At 34.8% G+C, this 23,565-nt stretch overlaps 1 protein-coding gene across 1 annotated transcript in view; it reads right to left on the bottom strand.

The window, feature by feature from the left end:
• LOC106105126 (WAS/WASL-interacting protein family member 3-like) overlaps window positions 1-23,565 on the bottom strand; it is a 48,342-nt gene that overhangs the window by 2,725 nt on the left and 22,052 nt on the right. Inside the window, exons 5-7 of the mRNA XM_013285357.1 lie at window positions 18,162-18,275; window positions 17,656-17,822; window positions 17,293-17,397 (exon numbers count right to left, since the gene is read on the bottom strand). Coding sequence (XP_013140811.1) covers window positions 17,293-17,397; window positions 17,656-17,822; window positions 18,162-18,191 — 302 coding nt within the window. The 5' untranslated portion in view covers window positions 18,192-18,275. The remainder of the gene's footprint in view (window positions 1-17,292; window positions 17,398-17,655; window positions 17,823-18,161; window positions 18,276-23,565) is intronic.

Raw genomic sequence — 23,565 nt, 5'->3', positions numbered from 1 at the left:
GATTTGCGTTCATTACGGCGCGTAATAATTGATGGGAGCCGTCGGTCGCTACTGACAGCTCGGCTTGCACTGTCTGTAGTACAAACTACACCCTCTGCCCTTGCGCTACTTTACACTACAGAGATATGTAATAACTTAACGCTACAATGCTAATAAGTTTGGCTTAACAAACTGAATCCTTACATTATATTTCGATCGCCAGACTATAGACATTTTAAAGGGTGAGGTGTGATTCAATTCATGTTTTATTTCGGAATTAACGTATTGGAACGTATTGGTTTATTAACCACTAGTTTTCGCCCGCGACTCCTTCCGTGTGGAATTAAATAAAACAAAAGTAAATAGGCTATGCTGTACATCTATGCCTAATTAAATCAAAACTCGTTTAACAGTTTACGCTCCAAACTCTAACATACATCCATCCATCCATATAAACTTTCGCTTTTATAATATCAGTAAGAACTATGATCATTCCACCTTCTAATTATTTTTGATAATTAAAATTTCTGCATTATTTTATTTTATTTGAGAAGAAGATCTGGATGACATTAAATTGTCGGACATAGAAATTTTAACACGACGAACTGTATTTGAACAGAGAAAATGGCTTCTTCTCTGATCTTTAATATGAAATGTCATTTGCTAACTAATAATTAATTTGCCAGAATACAAAGTACAGCATTGGGGCTGTGTAGATTCCATTAGGTACAAGGGTCAAGACATCTTGGGACTGGCTAACGAAGCGTGCCTCTATTAATTGGTTTCCGCGGGTAGGAACGGGGTAGAGTGGGGGGTAGGAAAACGACCTCCTTCCAGTCTCTGCTAATATGAATATTCAACTAGCGAATTGAATACAAGAAGGATTCCGAACAAAGAGAATTGATGTAACCTTTAACACCTCCGGTAATTGCTTTCAATGAAATGGGCCGGTATTAATATTTTCAAGTATTTATTACTTTAGTGCGATGACAGAATTAGGTTAAGTTTTGTTTACGCTTGATAAATTTCGGTAATGTTACTAATATTTGGATGGATGTATATCTACACTATTATAATAAAGCGTAAACACACACTTCTTTGTTGCCTAAGATGACAGCAATTCCAGCATATTTTTGAATACTTCTTTATTTAATAAAACGCCCTACACTTACGTCACGCTTTAGGCTATATATTTTCACGCTATTAAACTTAGGGAGTAAATAATTTGGATAAAAACCCTAATGTGGGAAAGAGACTGTAAGTTGCTGCCAACATCAAGGAAGCGAGGTTGCCAAGGTCATGTCATGTCATTTTGACATTTGCTATTGATAATTTGAGAAATGTAAACAATAAAATGAAATTTTCATAATTACATGCGGATGAAGGCGCACGGGAACAGCTAGTGGTTTATACGTACATCTGGAACTCAAGACAAAACGATATCGGAACTACCATGTTTCTCAGGGAGGCTTATAATGACCGAAAACTATTAAATACCTGCTTTCGACTGCGACACCGTCCGCGTGGAATTAAAGAAAAACACAAGTAAGTACCCTTTGTGTTCTTCCATACTATCATTATGGAGATCCGTTCAATAAATTAGGCAAAAATAAATATCCAGCCATCTAAACTTTCGCATTTATATTACGAGAATTTTACATTATACTTTACTGCTTTTAAAATGAAGACAGCGCCTTTTTGTATTATATATATATCTAGTATATTATACATATTAGAATATATACAAATACATTAATTTATAAAGCTAAGCTCTTGTCAGTATTGTAGTGGGAACATTTCTGTATTGAACGTTAAGGCGCAAGTTTGAGTGTAGGTAATGACTGGCGTTAATTATTCATGCAATTAACTGATTATTGCGACACCAGGGGGAGCTTTGACGACCGGACTATACATATATCTAGAAGTACAAAGGAAATCTATAAATAGTTAAAATGAAATAGAACTTAAGACAATTAAGGTAAATAAAAGCATATTATTAAGGTAACGAATTCATAATCTACAAGTATATCTATATCTATACTAATATTATAAAGAGGAAAGATTTGTATTTTTGTATATATTGAAATAACTCAAAAACTACTGAACCGATTTCAAAAATTCTTTCACCATTTAAAAGCTACGTAATTAGTAACATGTGTTTTTTACTTTTTTATTTTTACTTGACGCAGACAAAGTCGCGAGCAACAGCTAGATTTAAACTTCAGAGTAAGTCTGTGAATCCGTTTTCATTAAAATATTGAATAAACTGTAGTTTATTATACATCTTTTCACAGATATTACATTATTTTTATGTCTTATCAAGCTACAATTTAAAATATATGATTTAACGCTATTGCCTCTCTACAGTATACATTTGTGTGTAATACAATATCGTTAACATAACTTCATAAGCGAAGCGCCTGCGACAACAAATTACTGTCAATTTATCGTGTTGCATAATTAATTTTCATTTGTGCGCGCCAAGTGTGTATTCCGTTACCGGCACAACTATATTTTGATCATTTATTCATGCGCCCGTGTCAGGCATTTCATGATGTTGAATATCAAAGACGAACGACAATCGAATAATCTTGGAGCCAATGAACGCTTTGTACACCTAAGGAATACTTTAATGTAGCCTTAAGTGTTGCCAATTCTTCACGCCTTTTTATTTCTGCTCTTTGTCTTTTTGACGATTTTATACAGATTTAAAATAAATGATATTCAGCATATTACGCCATCTTTCGGAAAGACGTGTGAAACTATTCACTTAATTCTACGCATGGGTATCGTCATGGCGAGGAGACTTTTAAGATGAAAACAGTATTACGATGGTAACTGTGCCTTAGATCTAGCTTAGATCAGAGGACGAAGCCCGTGACACACCTATGTTCAGACAATTTTCAGGCTAAATAAAGGCTCTCCTTAAATTCTTCAAGTAAACTTTCAGACCTTCAATGTATAAATTAGTTATAAAAATATATCTACGTTAAAACTGACGTCTTATTAAGTTAGCTTTTACAAGACAGGTAAAACGTTAAAACGAAGCCACACTTTACATCTTTAAGGAACAATTTAAGTGGGAGGTGTGTAAGGTTGGGGGAGGGAGGGTCTAATTGCCAATTTTCTCTTTACGCCGTTTTTTTCAGCTTTTAAGGAGGAAAATTCGTTAATGCATATTTAATCGTCATAATCGCCCCTCCCTCGTGAAATTACCCCGCTTTTTTAACTCTAGACATTTTTAATGGAATATTAATAATTTTAAAGTTTAAGACGCTATTATTTTAAGATTTAATGTCTTCTAAATTTGACAAATTTTCTTTTATATACGGTTTTACGATTTTAAAACAGCAATTTAAAGAATTAACTTGAAGATAAGGAATTAATAAAATCGATTATTTTTTACTAAATTTGGTAAAAAGTTAGCTAAAATAGTCAATTACATGATTCTTTAACGTCTAACTGATCACATCTTATAACAAGTTTTTTTTTAAATTAAATATCAAAGATTACAAGACGTAAAACCAACTATTCTGGTCTCTAGGGTACTAGAGCCCCGGGTCCATCATATTCTTTGAGCCCTGTAATCCCGCGCCTCATGTATAATGCGCGCATATAAATTTCAATTTTAAACCGTTGCGGGCTCAAGTTACAGCCATTTGTGGAATTACAGCGAGTGGGGTCGCGGTGCGCGCCTAGTGCACGTAATCAGGTAATGCGTTCGCCACGACACATGAATAATCTACGTACGTAAGGTTACATTTTTATTGTGAACGTACTTGGAATATTTGCCCAATATAAGATATTCAACATCTTCAACATTTGTTAAATTTTGTTGAAACTTTGGGTTTTTGGATGACAAACGATCAGGCGACCATCAATAGTGAAGTGACCGCTTGCAAATGCGTTGCATATCTTTAAAGGACAGGGTAGGGGATATACACTTGTAGATACATTGCCTACCCCTTAGCGACGAAGGAGCAGATGCACGAGACAATCGTCAAATCGATTTCCTTTCTCTATAAGAAAAGGATGTGAATGAAAAGGGACTAAAACTAGGCCTTCAGAACGCATCGATTTAAGTATCGATTAGCATTTGAATATCGATAAGATAAAATCAATTTCTAGCATCGTAAAAGTGCTTTAACCCTCTGAGTACCTCTAAACCTCGAATCCTCAATCCGCGGTAATCCGACGCAAGAAAATAATAACATTTGTAGCTCCGACCGCTAATGTACCGCGACTCCCCGCGGACTTTAAACTGCTTATGGTTTTAAAAATCTTCGAAGCTTTTGTTTTTTAAGCCATCAAACAAGGCTCTGGTATCAGGGTTGACTTGGGGTTGAACTTTAATAATGAAAAATAGATTATTTGTTGAAAAAAAAGTCTCTTAAATCAAAATAAATCGAATCAAAATTTCGTACCGTGAAAATATTAAAACATCATCAATATAACTTAAGTCGTGATACAAATCGATAGATGAATGTATAATTTGTTTGAAAAGAAAACAAAATTGTTCTAATGATTCTAATCGAAACACATTTGTCAGAATTAGGCATTTAAATTGATACAACACTAGAGTCCCCGCGCCCCGCACCGCACCGCCCCGCCCCGCACCGCGTTCGTCCTCAACGGACGTCGCTTCATAAATTCTAATAAAACACAGCTCATGTTATCAAATTAGAAAAATTAAAAGTGATAAATAAAGTCCAATTAAACGTTATTGCGTAAAAAAGGCATAAATTAAAACGTTGAATGAAGTCGGCACGGAGGATGGAAACGCGCGCGACAACTTGGTTTTAGGGATGGGAAATAAATCACACAATATCGAGCATTTTTAATTTCATTATAGCTTTCAAACCCATTTAAATCGTATTGTTGTAGAACTGATAGGTAAAACTATCAAAAATCGCATCCCCATGTGATCAAATGCTTTAAGAAATGTTTAATATTTCCTCCTCCCTTCTTTACAAATTATTTAATGAAATTCCTTATTATAATTTTAATTACTGTTTTTAGTAATTATCATTATGAAAAGTCATATTAACTAATTGTAATATGACTATTCATAATGTTTGAAACTGTATCAATTTATCGATATAATTACATTCGTCACGCACAGGACATCACTATGCGTTGCGTCACACGTGTCCTCTAATTACGCGCTTAAATTATATTAATTAGAGCGCTCAAAGGGTTCCGTCACGAATTGAAGAGCGTTTGTGGAGCCTCGGTCGTCTTTGTGTTTAATATTAGGGTCGTTTTAGTTATATTTATAACTCAATCGAGTGATTTATTTGTTCTTAGTAGCTTAAGAAACGTGTGCCGTTATACCAAATGTTAAAAAGGACTTTAGACTCGTGAATTGGGGACGTAAAAAGTATATTTCCTGTTAAATATAGGTAACACTTCATTAGATTGAATTTACTCCATTAGTGATAAATAGATCTGTAACTAATTTACGTCTGAATTTGTGAGAAAACAGTACTATTTTATATTTGAATATAAGTCGCACAGATATAAATTAGTTTTAACTATTTTCATCTTAAGATTTCAAAGTTCACATCAACTGTTATTCATACTAAAAGATATCTTACAAGTATTCCAATTTAAAAAACATCCAATGAAGAAATCAACCCTCTAACCCACGCAACTATCGTGAGTGGGCGGGGCGCACCCCCGGCTGCGACCCGTACCTCCAAGACATAGACGCACGCCTTTTGAATCTTATCACAATTACCACAAGGTTCTCACGTGAGGCGACTGTACGGAGTAGCAATTTCACTCATGAATAATTTAACAGAGTCCGCCCAGTAAATGCGTTACGATTTTTCATAATAGCTCCTTTTTGATGTTAAGAACGTTCCGGTCCCGTTACATTGTGAGTTATTTATCCTCGGCTTCATACAGTTTAGTTTATCCGTTTCGCTTTCCCGCGTTTGCTGAGGGTGAGTAAAATTATTTACCTTATAAATAATTTCAGTCGTTGAAAACATTTTACGTAGATATTTATAACAGGAAAATGTATAAATACACAAAATAAAATCAGATGCATATCGACATGACAAACAATGCCAATTTGCAGTAATTTGTAATTATTTCATACATTTCTTTAATTTTTTTAATATAGTTATAAAAGTTTTTGCACTTTTGCAACATTTATTCAGTTTGGTCGTAATCTGTCAGAGTTCTATGTAAACGTATCTCAGAGTGAATTTGTCCGTTTGGTTTGTAAGCTTGGGGCAAAGGAATAGGATTTCCTCTCAGCCCGGTCGTTAGCAATCACGAGTGTTTGTGCGGTAAACTCGTTACGTCGCCGCGTCGTCGCGTCGTGACGCTCCGTGACTCGATTTCTTAATCCGGACCTCGATTTCGGACCTTCATTTTATCCGAACCTTTTTATCCTATTGAGAATTCCCGATAATATCGACGGGAATCAATCCAACGATAACAAAATTGTACATTGCGTTAGGTGTAATTTTAACATTTGAAAAACTAATTCAAACAATTTGAATTGAAAATTTGTTTTTTTGCTTTGATAACTTTCAATCTAAGAGTATGTATTTTATATTTGTTAATATAAATCTTCTTGATAATACCTATGCTTAAATATGATTTATTCTTATTGAAAACGTTGATTTTTTATGTAAAATTACATTTTTAATAGACGCGGCGCAACCGAATGTTCATAAATTCATAACCCAACTGATCCCGGCTCGTTGCCGTGAGCTAGAATTTAATTACCATATTTTATACCTCATAATACTTACGGAAAAGATATTCAATTATATAATTTTCCCTCTGAACATTCCCTTTTCATTTCTCATTTGGATTTTTCTCTTAAGCAATTACCGAGTCGCCTACGGGAGCTGAGGTAGATTGGATCCGCGTACATTTCTACGGACATCCTAAATTATCTTTTTACAAGTGAAATGTTATGTTAACTTATGCGCAAGCCAGCGGCTCTGTTTGCGTTTAATAAAAGTGTGTTTCGCGGATGATTTTATGAGTTTCGCCGAGTTGTGAATTCGTTTGCGAACAGAATAGAAATGGCCTCATTTCACGCTATGAGCGAGATGCGTTGTTCGGATTATTAGCTTTGTTTTTCATTTATATGTATAACAGATTTATACGATTTTTTAATTTCATAAAAAACAATGGAAGTTACAATAAATCAGCGCACACCTAAAACTAAACTGTCACACAACTGTTTAGTCGCGCTTTGATTCCTTTGAGCTTATATGGAGAGATGCACACTACTTGATTTTTAGTTATGAAACTAAACAGTTGAATTGGCTACGAAACAATCGACAATCGCACAACAGTTGTGCGATATTAAAATATACACATATATTATTTAGTACTGTAACAAACTTAACATAACTTTTAATACTCCTACAATCGTAGCAGCTATACTAAGCAAATAACTTATTACGTTATTAACTACAAAGTTAAACATTAAGTCCACTCGGTTCCAAACGAGATTGTCGCTGGCTACAAGCGGCGAACAGAACTCGATTCCGGAGAACTCGTAATCGTATCCCGCGGCCGGGAACACAAATTATCCGGGAGCGCCGAAACTTGCTAACTTCGTCAACCCCATTCGGAGAACAAAGCGAAACCACAATTCGAAGTACATCGTACACCTGAGTCTAAGTTTTTAAAAATTCCGCCTCTTTGAGAGTCAAACTCGATAAGGTGCCCGTGGGACGCGTAAATGCAATTTGCAAGGAATCGCTTCTCTTGCCTTTGACGTCGGAGTGCCATTCCACATTCACTTGTTTTTGCGTCTTGGCTTTAACCGTGTCTAGTATAGAATATAGGTATTAGTTTTATATAAAAAAAAATAAAAATACACACGTGTTTTAAATCGATTTGAAAATAATTCAGATTTCGAATTTATAAATAAGATACTTAGGATGTTGTAGATTAAAAAATACATCTCGTTTATCCTCTTTAGAGCACGCGTACACTTATAACTAAACTATCGCACCACTGTTTAGTCGCGCTATTATTCCTATATGTTTATATGAAGATACTCGATTTTTAGTTGTGCAACTAAACAGTTGAATTGGCTGCGAAACAATCGACAATCGCACAGCAGTTTTGCGATAGTTACTTTAGTTAAAGGTATGCGCCCGCTTTTACGCTAATTCTGATTTCAATGTTAAACTATGGTAACACAAACATAACGAAGGGAGACTATCCGTATGACTTTTTCGAGTCAAGAAGTCTCATTAAATTGAAACAACAAATATAATACACCACTAACAATATCCGAGCAACAACAAACAACTTGGAAACGAACAAAATCCAATTCCTTAAGTAATCAAGAGTCGGATGCGCGGAACAAATTATATGCGCGGGAAATGATAAAAGTTGTAAATAAATCAGCATAATTTTTATTAGGTAAATCATTCCCGAGGCTCGCGGGTGCAGGGGGCTGCGGCGGGGGGCGCGTTATAGCTACGCGGCAAGTTCGAAAAGTGGCGAGCCAGCCACCCGACTTCGTAGAGCATCCATATTGCACCATATTGCAGGTTAAAAGATTCTTTTAGAGAAAAAAATTAATGTTAATTTATCTGCCTATATTAATTCAAAGCTTTATGTGCAGCCATGTGCAAGGGTATCGCCAGCCAAAGGTTTTAAATTAAATTTTTAAATAAAGAATAAAAAAAAAAGTTTTTAAATTAAATTTTAGTACCATGCGACGCCTAAAACAATTATAAACATCTCCATGCAATTGGATAGACTATATCAGTCCTATTAGTAATTGAACAATTTTTCCAAATATTAATTTACGAAAGTTTAAAAACAAACACTGTTTCAACATAAGATTAGTGATTTGCTTATTGATTTTCATTTCCATACTCAGGGTCATTTAATGGTCTAAGGTACTATCAGGGTAGATTTAGAAAAAGAAATGTACACTTTAGGACATCTTAATTAATCGTTAAATAAATGTGATAATAATGAAATAAAATTGGTCCGTTCTGTATTGTCCATGTTATGGTCACCCTAGTCCTAGCATTGCTATGCAAATTGTAGGGAGCGATAAAGCAACTCCCGCACAAATTACCGGGTGGTACTTTAATTCGTTATTTGGATCAGACGCAATTAGGCTCCCCGTTGCAGTTACATTCATCACTATCCGACAAGTTTATTCAATTCGCGAATCGAAAATCGAAAATCGAAAATGATATCTTGTTAATTGACTGTGAAAAGTGCATTTTTATTTTTCATTTTTCGCAAGTTTAAACAAATAATTTACGACAGACCCTTTGTAGCTGTGGCGTACTCTGCCGATGACCAGCTCGACCATGACCAGAATAAAAACAGCCGTCAAGTGATGATGTAAAAGATGGGATTTACCCCAGTTTCTCCTAAATTAAATTCCAGATATAACATTCCTTAGCTACCCAATGTTCCCATAGTAGCCATACTAAAGGAACATAGACTCTATCACGAATGAGTGACAGTGAGACAACGTAATCGAAAAACATTGTATGAGATTTAATGGTACGGTAGAGACGCTGACCAATACTAATACTTTTGTCAACGACATTACAAAAACAAAGGAATAATTGTGATGGCCCTCAGATATACATCCTTGTATGTAGAAAAGTGTGAAGTTAGTCAGCGCGGAAGTGCAGTTTATCCGCTGACGAGTCGGCTCTGGAGGTAACAAATGAACACGTGTAATGTGGGTACACTCGTAGTGTTTAAAGCTTACACACAGTAAGCTATATTATCGCTTTTTATATCTTTAACACAAGCACTGAAATGCAAACAAATACAATTATGATTTGCAATACCACATTTTGCAAACAAAAATCATACTATAATATTATATTAAATGTGAAAGTTTATATGGATGGATGGATGTTTGTTAGAGTTTGTAGCCTAAACGGCTGAACGGATTGCGATGAAATTTGGTATAAACACATTCTTTGTATTTTTTTAATTCCACGCGGAAGGAGTCGCGGGCGAAATCTAGTCTATTTATACAAATCAATTTCGCTTATATCCATGTCAATATAGGGATATATTTTTCATTTGTAATGTATAGCGATAGCTTGTCTTGGTGTGTACAACAAACTTTGCGTGTTTCGTTGGCCACGTTAGTTCGTTATATTAACGAGCTCTACAATCGAATGAGAACTATATTTCAGTTGGCGAATGAGGTGCACATTTTTCATCTTTGTTAGTTTTTTAATATCTTAGCGGTTGTTCACGACAAAAATATTAATGGCTGTAAGAATTTAATAAAATGTTAGATCTAAAAGTGAATAAAAATTTATTTCATCCAAATTGTTTAAAATGATTATTGAAAATTGATAGGAGCGACAGCCCATTGCGTTATCATAATAAAACATAACAATGTAACGCCTTAAAAACAATTAAGGCGTTTAACCCGTACGTTAGTTTTGGCACGGCCCGCATGGGGGCGCGGTCAGTGAAGGGTTGATATGAAAAGGTCGCGCAATCCTACCGCGTCAATGAACACAGAATCTGATTTATTTTTTTATGACCACTTTATGCTGTATGCAGGCGTTGCTAATGTGGGTAACACTAAAGAATAAGTTATTTTTATCATATGTAATACTATCTAATGGTTAGAGCGGGCGCACACCTTTGACTAAACTATCGCACAACAGTTGTCCAATTATCGATTGTCGATTGTTTTGCAGCTAATTCAACTGTTAAGTTGCACAACTAAAAATCGAGTAGTGTGCGCAACTTCATATAAGGTAATAGGAGTCTAAGCGCGACTATACAGTTATGCGATAGTTTAGTCAAAAGTGTGCGCGCTCTTATTGTCTTAGGTAATGTTTTGATATTTAACATTTACCAAAAACAATTGTACGTAAATATAAAGGTGTTTCCACACGAACGCACGGTCATGCGGCACGCGTGCGGCGCGTGTTGTCGCAGTATATTGAGAGCCCGCGGCGACACGCAGCGGGGCGCCGCCCCTGTCGAGTACTTGAACATGAATACTGCTATAAGAATATACTTTGCATCACAATTACGAACTCTAACTTAACTAGTGAAATTTAAAATAAAGGATTTTTACGAAGTATTCTTACATACGCATAGTTAAATGTGTTTGTGACATTCTTTACAGACATTAAAAAATATGATAAGGTGAAAAGAGGTCCATGTATTATTACGTATAAATGGTTTGAATTCTTTCCAAAGATTTCAGTTTGTTATTTTATTATTCTTGCCTTATTAATTCAGTTGTTCAGTGTTCATATTCCCATCTTGAATCCACCCTTGCCTGTAATGTTATACATTCCCCGCAGATTGCCCTAAAATGACTCGTCATTTGCATTCATGAGGAGGAAACGTAAGTTCCTATCACGGTACATTTGTCGCCAATGGCGTTCTCGAAGCGTACGACGGCGCGTGTCGATTGTCGCTTTGTTTATCCAGCAGATTCGAATCAATTCAGCGTTAAGCGATCGAGATTGTAGGGTGACACACCCCTGCGGCTTAATGACCATCAGCTTTCCGCTTTTTTAAGCGCGCCACGGGTCGCCCGATTATTCACGGGTCGTGTGGACGAGCCCTTTTGTCCGGACTGTGGTCGCTTGATTGGAATCTGTTCTGGTGACTTTTGAATTTAATGTTTTGTGTTTATTGTCAAGGGTTTCGGTGATTTAATAGTTTATTTACTGGTGTAACTAATGTATCGAAAAGGAAGATTTTTTCTGTAAACAACTAAAACAATTGTAATGTAATGTTGAACTGGCAACATTACATTACAATTGTTTTTTACAAGAAATTTACAAGAAACTATTTTTTTCTAAAATAAGTGCTCGGTCCTAGAAAACAACTTTGAAAATCACCAAAGTGTAATTTCATTGTCAACTGAAGGACATGACACGATAAGGAAATGTATAAATTATCTTAATAATGTTATAAATGCGAAAGTTTAGATAGATGGACGTAAAAATCCTTTTAGTGCAAATGAATGGCGAGCATTGAGACAATAGAACTGTCATAACACAGAACAATAGAGCGTGCGCGCGGTGTTCATTAGCGGCACTAATTAATGTTTAATTGAGCCAAATAGAGTATCAATTTAGTGGACGACAATTGGATCATGCATCCCACCACAACGCGACCAGTACGACTGTTCTGCACATGTACAGATGTTAGTACAACAAACTATTAATATTATGGAGCAATATATGTTTAAATATCTTTGGAATTCCTGGTAGAATTTTTTTAAAAAGTAAGTAGCCTATGTTCCTTCAGACTATGCTCTACATCCGTGACAAATTTCATCGAGATCTGTTCAGCCGTTTAAGCGGCAAACTCTTACAATCATCCATCTATGTACACTTTTTTTTCAATGAATTAATTTTACCAGACAAAAGATACAAACAGAATGAAGAACGCAAATCGATGACGACATAATCTTTGGCAACACACAGAATTAGTGATAGCCATTAATTATTAATTTAAAACTAAACATATAAAAAAAAAACAATAAATGACAAAAATCATATTCATTTTTGATGCAAATTCAAAACAAACTAATAAATCGTTTGATAAAGTTTACATGTCGTTTACTTTGAAGTAAGTGTAAATTGTAGATTCTCTTTTCTTATTCAATCAAACAGAATATAGACGAAATGATATCATGAAAATACAAAGTTCTCATCAAAGTAAATTAAACGCACCATTTAATTAACGGAATTAACGAGAGCTGAATTGACTTAAACAGACACGCGATTAATTTTACGACGGTCTACATACGACAATGACAACTTTACTGTGAGTTTACACTCGAAACACTTTTGTACATTGGAACTTATAAAGAACTTGCTTTCGATCGCGACTCTGTCCGCGTAGAATTACAGAGAAAAAACTGAGTAGCCTATGTGTTCCAGCCTATACTCTACATCTATACCAAATTTAATCGAAATCCATTCAACTGTTTAGTTCAAACAGTCAAAACGCAGCTATAATATTAGTAAGATTATTATTTCTTTAACTGTATGATTTTTTAACTAACAAATTTTAATAACAACAATAGCGACACTTCAACATTTTTGAACCCGTCGACATCTCCGTCGCCGAAGCACGAAGCGGCCACAACGCTCTTGGCGCCCCCCGCCCCCTCGAACCGCGCCCTCCGCGCCCTGGCCCGCAGTGCGAGGCGCGACGCGACCGCAAACAAAAGTTAAATAATACTCGCCCTGAAGAAGGATCCCCGAAGGATCCGAAACTAGTCGGTGCCGTCACCGGAGAAAAAAGCGTGAGTTGAGCCGTTTTTAATTAATTTTCGCTTGAAGTAATGTCTCACGATAGTTTAAACAATTTAATAACTAACAAATTGTTTGGAATTAATTAAGATATAACCTTTTTCTAGGAAATAATAATTTTATTTATATTTTACTCCAACAGTAAATTCAAGTGTATGGTATGCAGTATGTGTTGGGGTGAAGTTAGGAAGCGCGTTGTGCCGACAAATGATCGCGTAATGAGTTTAACTCGACAATCGGTACGCGGGTGTGTGCCCGTTAACGACATTTGGATTGTCATAACGTATTGAAGTAACGCCACAGTCCGTTGTTTAATAATAATTATTGAAATTCGTACAATAATTGACGACAGCGACCTCTAGCGATAAGAAACGGTTTTTAATTAACTTATACAGTCTCAATGCCTCTAAAAATACCTGGTACTATGGAAAACAAGTCAAATGTTAACTATTTTCTTATCGCCAAAAGTTGTTTACTTCATTTACCAGATTAGTATTTGATTTTGAGACGACCAGGTTTTGATTGCATAGAAAATTAAAAAAAAATTTAAAGATATCAGTGAAAGGGTTAAAATCTATGACCTTAATGCGAATTCCATAATTATATGGTAACGCGAGTGTAACAGTCCGATGTAAATCTATTTGTCATATTAATGTGGGCAATTAGAGTGATGCGGGCGGGCAAGGGTTGCCGAAACGTCGCGGGTTCGTTACCCGAATGCGTCGGTGACGACAAATGTTGTTTTAATTGAAGCTTTTAATTGCCGCAACAGCTTTTTGTGAATCATTGGATAAGTGGTCAATTTTAAATACATTATTAATTTAATTTAGTCAGTTTTGAATAAGTTCTGGGGATTTATAAATCGTGCTGTTGCTCGCGACATCGTCCCTATTATATTAAAAAAATAATAAATATATGAAATAATAAAATAATTGCCTATGTGTTCTTCCAAACTATCATCCACGTCTGTGCCAAGTTTCATCGAGATCCATTCAGCTGTTTACGCTGCAGACCCTAACAAACATCCATGCATCCATCTAAGCTTTCGCATTTATAATATTAGTAAGATTTTATTTTTTCTTTACATTCATTTATACTCCCTTACCGTGATGTGTGACTTTCTTTTTTTCTTTTGATTCATCATATTTTTCTTTATTATTGAATTACATACTTTTATAACTATAAATAAAAACCTGTCATTGGCCTTACTATACATAATACTCAATGTTAAGTGTTTTATATATGTACGTTGTTGGTTTTGTTAAATAAAAAAATATATAGCCAATGTTACTCACATACAAATTACCTTTCTAACGGTGAAAGAATTTTTAAAATCGGCCCAGTAGTTCTTGAGTTATTTCAATACATACAAAAATACAAATCTTTCCTCTTTATAATATTAAGTATAGATTAGTTAAATAAAAATTTATTTACACCAAGAATGATACTGTCGAATTATTAGCAAATTGATATCACAATATATTATTCTTAAAACTTCTGAAATTAAAATTATAGGTGTAAAATGATAACTTGTGATTACATAAGTTGGTAAGCTAGCGGTAGAGTATGTGCGATAACTCCGGGGCGCTATAAGCTCTGCAGATCGCATTAAAGCCACTTCCGGGCAGACCGGATGTGCCGCCATCTTGCTTAACTCGTCTGATGCCCGCTTAACTGCCTTCCTATACATTTAGTTGTTTTATTTCATTGCGAAATCTCTTGAACTGCATTTATTTATTACTGTAGAAAGTTTATTAAGTATTTTAAAATGCGTTATATTTTTATAGAAGATTAATAAAAAGGCTTTAATAAGTAGCATTTAAAAACACAATTTATCAAAAGAAATACAATCGAAAATCAAAATTAATAATCGCTAGTAATTCAGACTTTAATGAAACTTTAGACAGTTAAAGTGTAGTCAAGTTGTTTAAGTCGTTTGTTTAAGTGGAACGAACTTAACCCCGCTTATTATTATTGGTTAATTAAACTTGCTTCTAATTCGATTAGAATCAATCTTACTTCAGACTGGAAACACGACACCGATTCTACTTAACTGCACACTTTCATCTGATTATTTCAAATTTATAAAATTCTATTCCTTTGTTCTTATTGAAACATACGTAAAATGTATTTACATCCCTTTCGTTTCCTTTAATAAAACTTGAGATAACAATACGTTTTTGTACATACGTTTTGAAAATAGAAATTCCGGATTAAATGTGTTAATACTACAACTAAAACATTATTTATAGATAACAAAAGAAATGGAAAGACTACGAAAGGAAAAGCGAAAAATATCTGAATCTCGAAGTCATCTCTGAAAGAATTTCCTAAATATCTATTCAACTTGTTAATTCTTACAGGTTGTCATAGATAAAAATTAAGTAACTATATATTATGTTTGCTACAAGCGTGTGAACACCTTTGACTAAACCATGGCACAACTGTTTAATCGCGCTTTGATTCCTCTGAGCTTATATGGAGGTGCACACTATTTGTTTTTAGTTGTACAACTAAACAGTTGAATTGGCTAGCTCTAAATCGTTCAAATTAATAAACTTAACAAGTACGTACAATAATTTGAAATTGTAATATAAAATCTTTATCGTTAAAGCTAGGCCTCGTAATTGTTGTGATCAATTCTAACGACCTGGCCAATTACTCTCCTCACTTTGACGTCGGTCTCGACAACAATCAGGACTCCAATGTTATTCTCGCGTCATTTACCACTAATGGTGTAATCACCAATCACTAACAGTTACATGATTTTACCACTGTATTTAGCTGAACAAAGATAATATAACGAATAAATAAGTCACCTTAACTATAGACTTAATTATTGGCTGATGCTCGCAAATTCGTCGACGAGTAATTTAAAAAATATAGCCTATGTTACTCAGCGATAACGTAGCTTTTTAATGGTGAAAGAATTTTAGAAATCTCCCCAGTACTTTTTAAGTTATTTCAATACATAAGAAAATACAAATCTTTTCTCTTTATAATAATATAATAGAAGAAAGAAATATCTGTGAAATACGTTTATTATTAGCAAATAGAATTAAACTATTTTGAGATTTTTTACATATTTAAAATGTTATTTGTAACTATGCAAACTATTCATGAAATATATAATTTTCTCCTAAACGCAAAACCTACTTAAGTATTACAAACTAACACATCGTAAAGTGCTTATAATTTCATAATATGCATGTTATTATATTTCATTACATAGACAGACTTTTCAATTAGCAAAGTCAGCTCAAACAGGATTCCAGTTAATTCTCCGACGCGTGTTTATCCATACGGCGTGGTCTGTATAGTGCGCCTGCGCGCAATATAATTACACTTCATTAGACTAACTCGGCCCGGAGAGGCCTTAATTAACTAATTGCCAACTACACTCATCTTCATGAAGCCCGACATGACGACATGCGTTAAGAATCGACGATGATTCAACATTCAACTCTGTAAATCTGTTGAACACTGCCGCTAACAGTTCATTAAACGTTTGTAAAATAACATACGAATTTACAATAATACCAGCTATTGCCAGCGATACAGACGAAGAAATGAAAAAGTAAAACCTATGTTACTCACAGATAAACAACCTTTCTAACGGTGAAAGAATTTTTAAAATCGGCCCAGTAGTTTTTGAGCCTATTGATTACAATCAAACAAACAAAGTTGTTTTCTTTATAAAATAAGTAAAGATAAAGCGTAAACACACACTACTTAGTTATGTAGGATGTCAGCAATCACTCTATATTTCTGAATTATTATTTTTTAGAAGAGCCCTACACTATATATTTTCACGCTATTAAACTTATAAGTAATAAAGTTTGTTCATCAAGCTTAATTTTATACCATTTCTGTTAGTGTGCTTTTTTGGTAATATAACTTCATTTAGTAACAGACGAAAGAGTTTTTAGTTGATTCTCTATCAACGATTTTGTTATTAAAAGGCTTATTTTTATGCTAATAATGTTTCTAAATTCGCTCGTTTTCGATATTTTACGTGTATTTATACACTTACTGTTCGAAGGGTGAGAAGATGTGATGCTGTGGCCGAGGGTCGGGTGCAGCGTCTCGCGAACCCGCGCTGCCTACCGATGGCGCTGGTGAGCATCCCGCCTCCGACCTGGTGTGTTTCTTTGGTTATACTACTTACACATATTAAAAAGACCCATGGTACTTTTCTGTATAGGTACATAAGATGATATTCTTTTTAACCTACTTCTCAAAAGTAGGGTCTCAATTTCTCTGAATGTTTTTTTGTATGTTACCGCATATTTCCGCCCCTGGTGGATAGATTTTGAAAATTCTTTTTTTACCTCAAAGGTAGTGCTTGCAGGTGAGTCCCATTATTTTATTTGTTCGTTTAGTTTTAATTTTCTACCTGTCAAGCCTAGGCGATCTGCTAGGCGAGTGGCGTGGTGAGCGTGGGGAGCGTAATGGCGAACGACGTGGTGAGCCTGGCGTGACAGGGGGCGAAGCTCGGGGAGACGCTGCGCCTGACATCGGAGACGCTTCGCCTGACCCTCGAGACATGCATTCCGATGAACCCTGGACAGTTACTTAAATCAGATATACTGAAACAACTATGATTCTCACGCTCTTATATGGAGGTGCGTACTCTATTTTATTTTTAGTTGTGCAACTAAACAGTTGCTATAGTTTAGTCAAAGGTGTGCGCCCGCTCTAAAATCCTAATAAGTCTATGGTATATGGTCTCGATTATTACGCCAAGGAACATGATTTTGGTAAAGCTAATAATAGTACAAAAGTAACTTAAATATTGCGTAGTAATGTGAGCGGCTCAACCTGACATAAGTAATGCAAATAAAGTCTCTTGGTGTTTTATACGCTACATTTTAGGGAGTGTGGACAGGAAATGATTCATACCTTATCGTCAGCAGTATCTCGTTTCGCCATCACCTCAGCGCCTTCCCTCTTTCTTTGTTCCTCTTTCAAGCGCTCCGCTTTCCGCCATTTCGCTCTTCGGTTTTGAAACCATACCTATTAAAATAATAAATCATTACGTTGAACTACGGATCTATATATGATCTCCTCAAGTCTCTTTGTTTCCAATAGTCATGAATTATGGTAATACAAAATAACAACCATTTCCTTAAGCCACCTAATCCTGTATACCACCTGTCAACACTACAAATCCTTAATACTGCATCATTACCACCCCATTTTGTTGCTTATTATAACTAAAAGATTTACACATCGCTTCTACGTAGGGGAAAATATCCAATAAATAAGACCTCTATCACTATTAACAATGTATGCTACGATAGGTCTATTTATATTGGTGATTTGCAACAATATCCAATTAAAGTAGACCTACACAACTGTGTTAAATACAGCGGATAATGGGTCTCATGTGATTGGACAGTGTAAGCTAGTTAGCCGTACACGACAAGAGTCGGGCCACATTTGCACTGCAATTTTCGCAATTTACTTTTAATAAGCTCTCTGATGCTATGAAATCTCATCGTGATGATGTAACACAGACGAGTTAGTAGGTTAAATATCAAGACTTTCACTGTGTTTGTACATTTTTAATACAAAGTGCATTATAACGAAAGGTTTCTTAGTTAAAAATACTGTTTGTACAAATGAAAGTTAAAAATAAACAAATACTTAGTACAATTGTTCTTTGTTGTTGTTGTGTTGTTCGAATATCGCAGTGTTAATTTTGTAGTTCTAATATTCGTTAGTAAATTCTTTCAAAATTAAACCTATAATTAAAGTTACAATTTTTTATTTAAAACCTGATACCTCTGTTTTTATTTACTCTGTGACGCGTCAAGCATCAAAATATACCCTTAGCGATCGTAAGCTAATTCAGTTAAAATAATAATCCGACCATAATCCGACGGCCGCCCTAATAGTTTTTATCTCTTACTAGAGTAGTATTAATATTTAAACGCGTTGAGAGACAGCCAACCCCAACGCACCCCTTACGTCTTCATTTTATTGTTGAAGGGATGCTTCGTGTTCAACAACAGATATTATATTACTGTGTAGCTAATTTAAAAATCAATAAACACGGTCACAAATAAGATCTTTTCAACTAGCTCTCGTCCGCGATTCCGCGTTGAATTATAAGTAACAAAAGTAGTTAATGTGTTCTTCCAGAACATCCTCTACGTCTGTGCCAAATTTTATCGAGATCCGTTCAGTAATTTTTACTACAAAATGTAACAAACATCCATCCGTCTAAACTTTCGCATTAATAGCGTAGCGACCACTTTTTTCATTTATTTGCTATCCTACTAGAATGTCTGTAGAAAAATATTCACATTAGTTATAGTTACCAGGAATATAAAAATCTCGACATATTAGCCCGCTTTAATATCTTCACACTAATGGGTCGGCTCGCCCGGTGAAATACCACGACCACACAGAAGACAGGCGTGATGTGAAAGCAATTGCGCGTTTCGTCTGATGAGTGTGGTGCCGGAGGCCTAATTTTAGTCCCTTTCCCTTTCCACCCTTTTCTTAAGAGGAAAGGATGGGAAGGAAAAGTGCATTTGACGGTGGAGGAGACGGATAGGAAGGGGAAATATCCTCTTTATGTACTTCTCCTCCTCCGTCAATTAAGGGTAGGCAACGCATCTGTAATTGTGGATGTTTATGGGCAGCGGAGCTTTCCATTTCGGTGGAACAAGGTGGCCACTTGCTCGTTTGCCACCTTATGTTATAAAAAAATATATTGTAAGGGATATTGAGAAATACATGACATATGCAATGGAGAAGACGATTGAAGAGCCATGAACCTAATGCTTTCATATTCTAGGTTAAGCTAAATTTGATAGATTTTTTTAAATCTCTTAATTAACAGCTTAACAGCTTACAATTAACCATATATAGCGTGCTTTATGATAATAAACATTAAAGTGAAGTTATCTTTATAATAAAATTCCTTAGACTATAAACATGTCTTGTATAACAGTCAGTCGATAAAACAATCAACCCTTGTACCAACAAGGTTTTACTAAACACATGTAGCATACGACCCTGTCACTGTATCGATAAAGACCAAAGATTCGCGACCTCCACCGTCCCCTAATCTATCAAAATCGTGATACTGTATAAAGGCATTTAATGAATAGCGGTGGGTCAATGTAAATTGGTTGTTATAAGGGGTGTCGAGAACAGTGGGGGCGCGGTAATTACCTACTGTTCGGTTAAATGTTTGCCTTCGTTATACTGCGCCGAGTGCACTCGAGTTAAATAATAACAAATATATTGTTTGCTGGTGCCAAGTGTAATCACACTTTTAGCGGGTGGTCCGCTAATTGCTTATGTTATGAACTAACAAAAGATACTTGAATAATAGCTTTTGTATCTTTTATTCATTGTCATTGTTGAGTTTTGTTACTAAACTAGCTTTCGCCCGCGACCTCGACTACATTGAATTTAAAAAAACAAAAGTAACTAGCCTATGTGTTCTTCCAGACCTATATCTGTGCTAAATTTCTTCGAGACTTCCCATGTTTATAAACTTCGGCATTTATTTCATTACTAAGATTTGTTACAAATTTTGGGGTAGTTTATTTAATAAATAATTATCAGAGAAAGAGTAATTAGTTGAATAGTCGGCTTCTAATAATTGGAAGAATGTCCCATCTATAAGTTAAATGTACTTAGTCAAGTTAATTCTTACCAACATTTATATGAAAGTTTCAACGCCAATCATTATCGTTAAACCGTCAAACATGCAATTACGATACATTACCTCCGCCATCATGTGACGTCGACTCGTCACATTTTCACCTCCCCCTGCTTTCTTAACATACTTTCACCGACATCGCTAACTTCCTTTAACTTCACGTATGAAATGTTTTAAAATATTACGTCCCGTTTGACGTAATTACGCGAGCGGGCGTAACTTTTAAGTGATGATGTGGGTTGTTTTTGCGCTTTTGAAATTATAACTCTACTTTTGCATACTTTGTTTTGAATAGGTAATTATAAGATAGTGATTAACTGTCGCGCAGTAATTTTTTTATACTATTATAATAAAGCGTAAACATACACTTCTTTGTTGCCTAAGATGTCAGCAATTACACCATACTTTTGAATAATTCTTTCTTTAATAAAAAGCCCTACACTACATCACGCTTTAGGCTATATATTTTCACGCTATTAAACTTAGGGGGTAAATATTTTGGATAGAAACCCTAATGTGGGAGACCATAAGTTGCTGCCAACATCAAGGAAGCAAGATTGCCAAGTTTTGTAATGTCATGTCATTTTGATATTTGCAATTGACAATTTGACACATGTAAACAATAAAATAAAATTTTTATGATTTAATTAACACGGGAACTGCTAGTATTAATATACAAGAGCAAATACGAAATTATGCTTAAAAGTTGTACCCCCATTCAATCTCCAATAAATTCACTAATTTAAATTTTCACTTACATTCGACTAAATTGGTGTTTCAAATGATATTTTACGTATGTACACCATCAATCATATAAAGCAAATAAAACATTATATAAATAGCCTTAACTCAACATATACTTAAGTAACTAATGAAGATTGACTTTATATTATTAAGGGTTGTATATTATCCGGATAAAAGAGAAGTTGAGTTAAGTTTTTCATCACATGATTAGGGGCAAATTGCTCCCATCCCCACCCCCTAACCCCCTACTACACTGAGACTGCTAAATCTTCCGTGATCCCAACCAACATCCGAAAAGCTTTCATGCTTAGGATGTAAGAAATAATATGGATAAGACATGTTTAAAACAATTCGAAATAACTGTTTACTTTTAAACTTAACAAGCAATACTGTAATAAACTACAGATTATTTTAAAAACATTTTTTATTAATAATAATGCACCCCAATTTCTGATTCAAATTTCTTTTATAAGATAAATAATTACTTAAGTATGTTAAATGGATGAAAAAGACATCAATCTCAGCGTAACATAATTCATAAAAAAATATAAATAAACCAAAAGAACCAAAGATAGTATTCTTTCCCACAACAAAAACATTATTAATTGAGACCCATCTCTGTTAATCTATCACGTAACAAAGCCTTAATTCTATATCAATTATCGTAATAAACAAGGCTTATAACGTAATGAAGACTAACTCGGGAACTCGTACACGTTTCATGCATCCACACCAAACTAATTAGATTCTACGTGAAGTGTAACTCCCGTAAAACGTAGACGTATCCTCTGTTAACTTACTTATGAGAGAATTATCTTTCGTAGCGTTCTACATCTCATGAGGTTATGCTACGCCGTAGCACCAACAGTATTTAACTTATTAGAACGGTAAAATTAATAATAGGGTAGATTAAAACGATATGAATTTATGGAGTTTAATTAATTTAGTGTTTTTAAAATTAATTTTACATTTTATTGGCAGTGGAAGTGCTCGCTTTAACATCGCGGATTTGACGGTGGAGGAGATGCATAGGAAGGGGAAATATCCTCTTTAAGTGCGTCTCTTCCTCCGTCGATAAGGGTAGACAACGCATCTGCAGTTGCGGATGTCTATGGGCAGCGGTCGATTCGCCATTTTGACGGAATCAGGTGACCGCTTGCTCGTTTGACAGCTTTTGTTATAAAAAAAAAACTTAAAATTTATATTTGCTTTACACTCTTTTTTATGTAAAATTGATCATTGCTTAAACAAATTGAAAAATTCTCTAAATAAGGGGTTTCCTTAACTATTGTTTTTTGCATTAACAAAATGTTATGGGTACAATAATTTATTTTTGTCCATTACCTCAATTTTCTTTATTAACAGTCCAATATTTAAAGGTCAATTAACGTGTGAAGCAGTTAGTCGAATTAGAGGTTCATATTTTAATTGGCCGTTATTGACTCGATTGTAAACTACGTAATGACTTTATTAACAAAAATATTTCACACAGATTCTTAAACAAAACATGTTTATGGTATAATTTTGAATATTGTTGGATAAAGTTATAAAACAGGCTGTAGTGACGTTAAACGAAAGTAATCTGCAATGTTAGAGCAGCCTTGCCGGCTTTTAAAGTCTTGTTTTAGTATGAATGTTTAGAGGTATTATCCTTTAACATAAAATGAAAATTGTTACTAAAGAATTTGAAGAAAAAAGTTGAATAAAACAGTCAAAATTAATTGCTATTTAAATTAAGAAGGAACAAAGAGAGAGCCCTTAAATTCATAACTAAATCACCTTCAGTGAAAGTAAAACAAAATGACGTATTTCATTTTCACCCCCGATTTGATTGTGGAGGAGTGATTGATAAAGAGGCGGGCGAGAGCGGCGCCGAGT

Source organism: Papilio polytes, unplaced genomic scaffold (genome assembly GCF_000836215.1).
Source record: "Papilio polytes unplaced genomic scaffold, Ppol_1.0 DF823177.1, whole genome shotgun sequence".
NCBI lineage: Eukaryota > Metazoa > Arthropoda > Insecta > Lepidoptera > Papilionidae > Papilio > Papilio polytes.
This window is presented reverse-complemented; position numbering and strand designations above follow the sequence as displayed.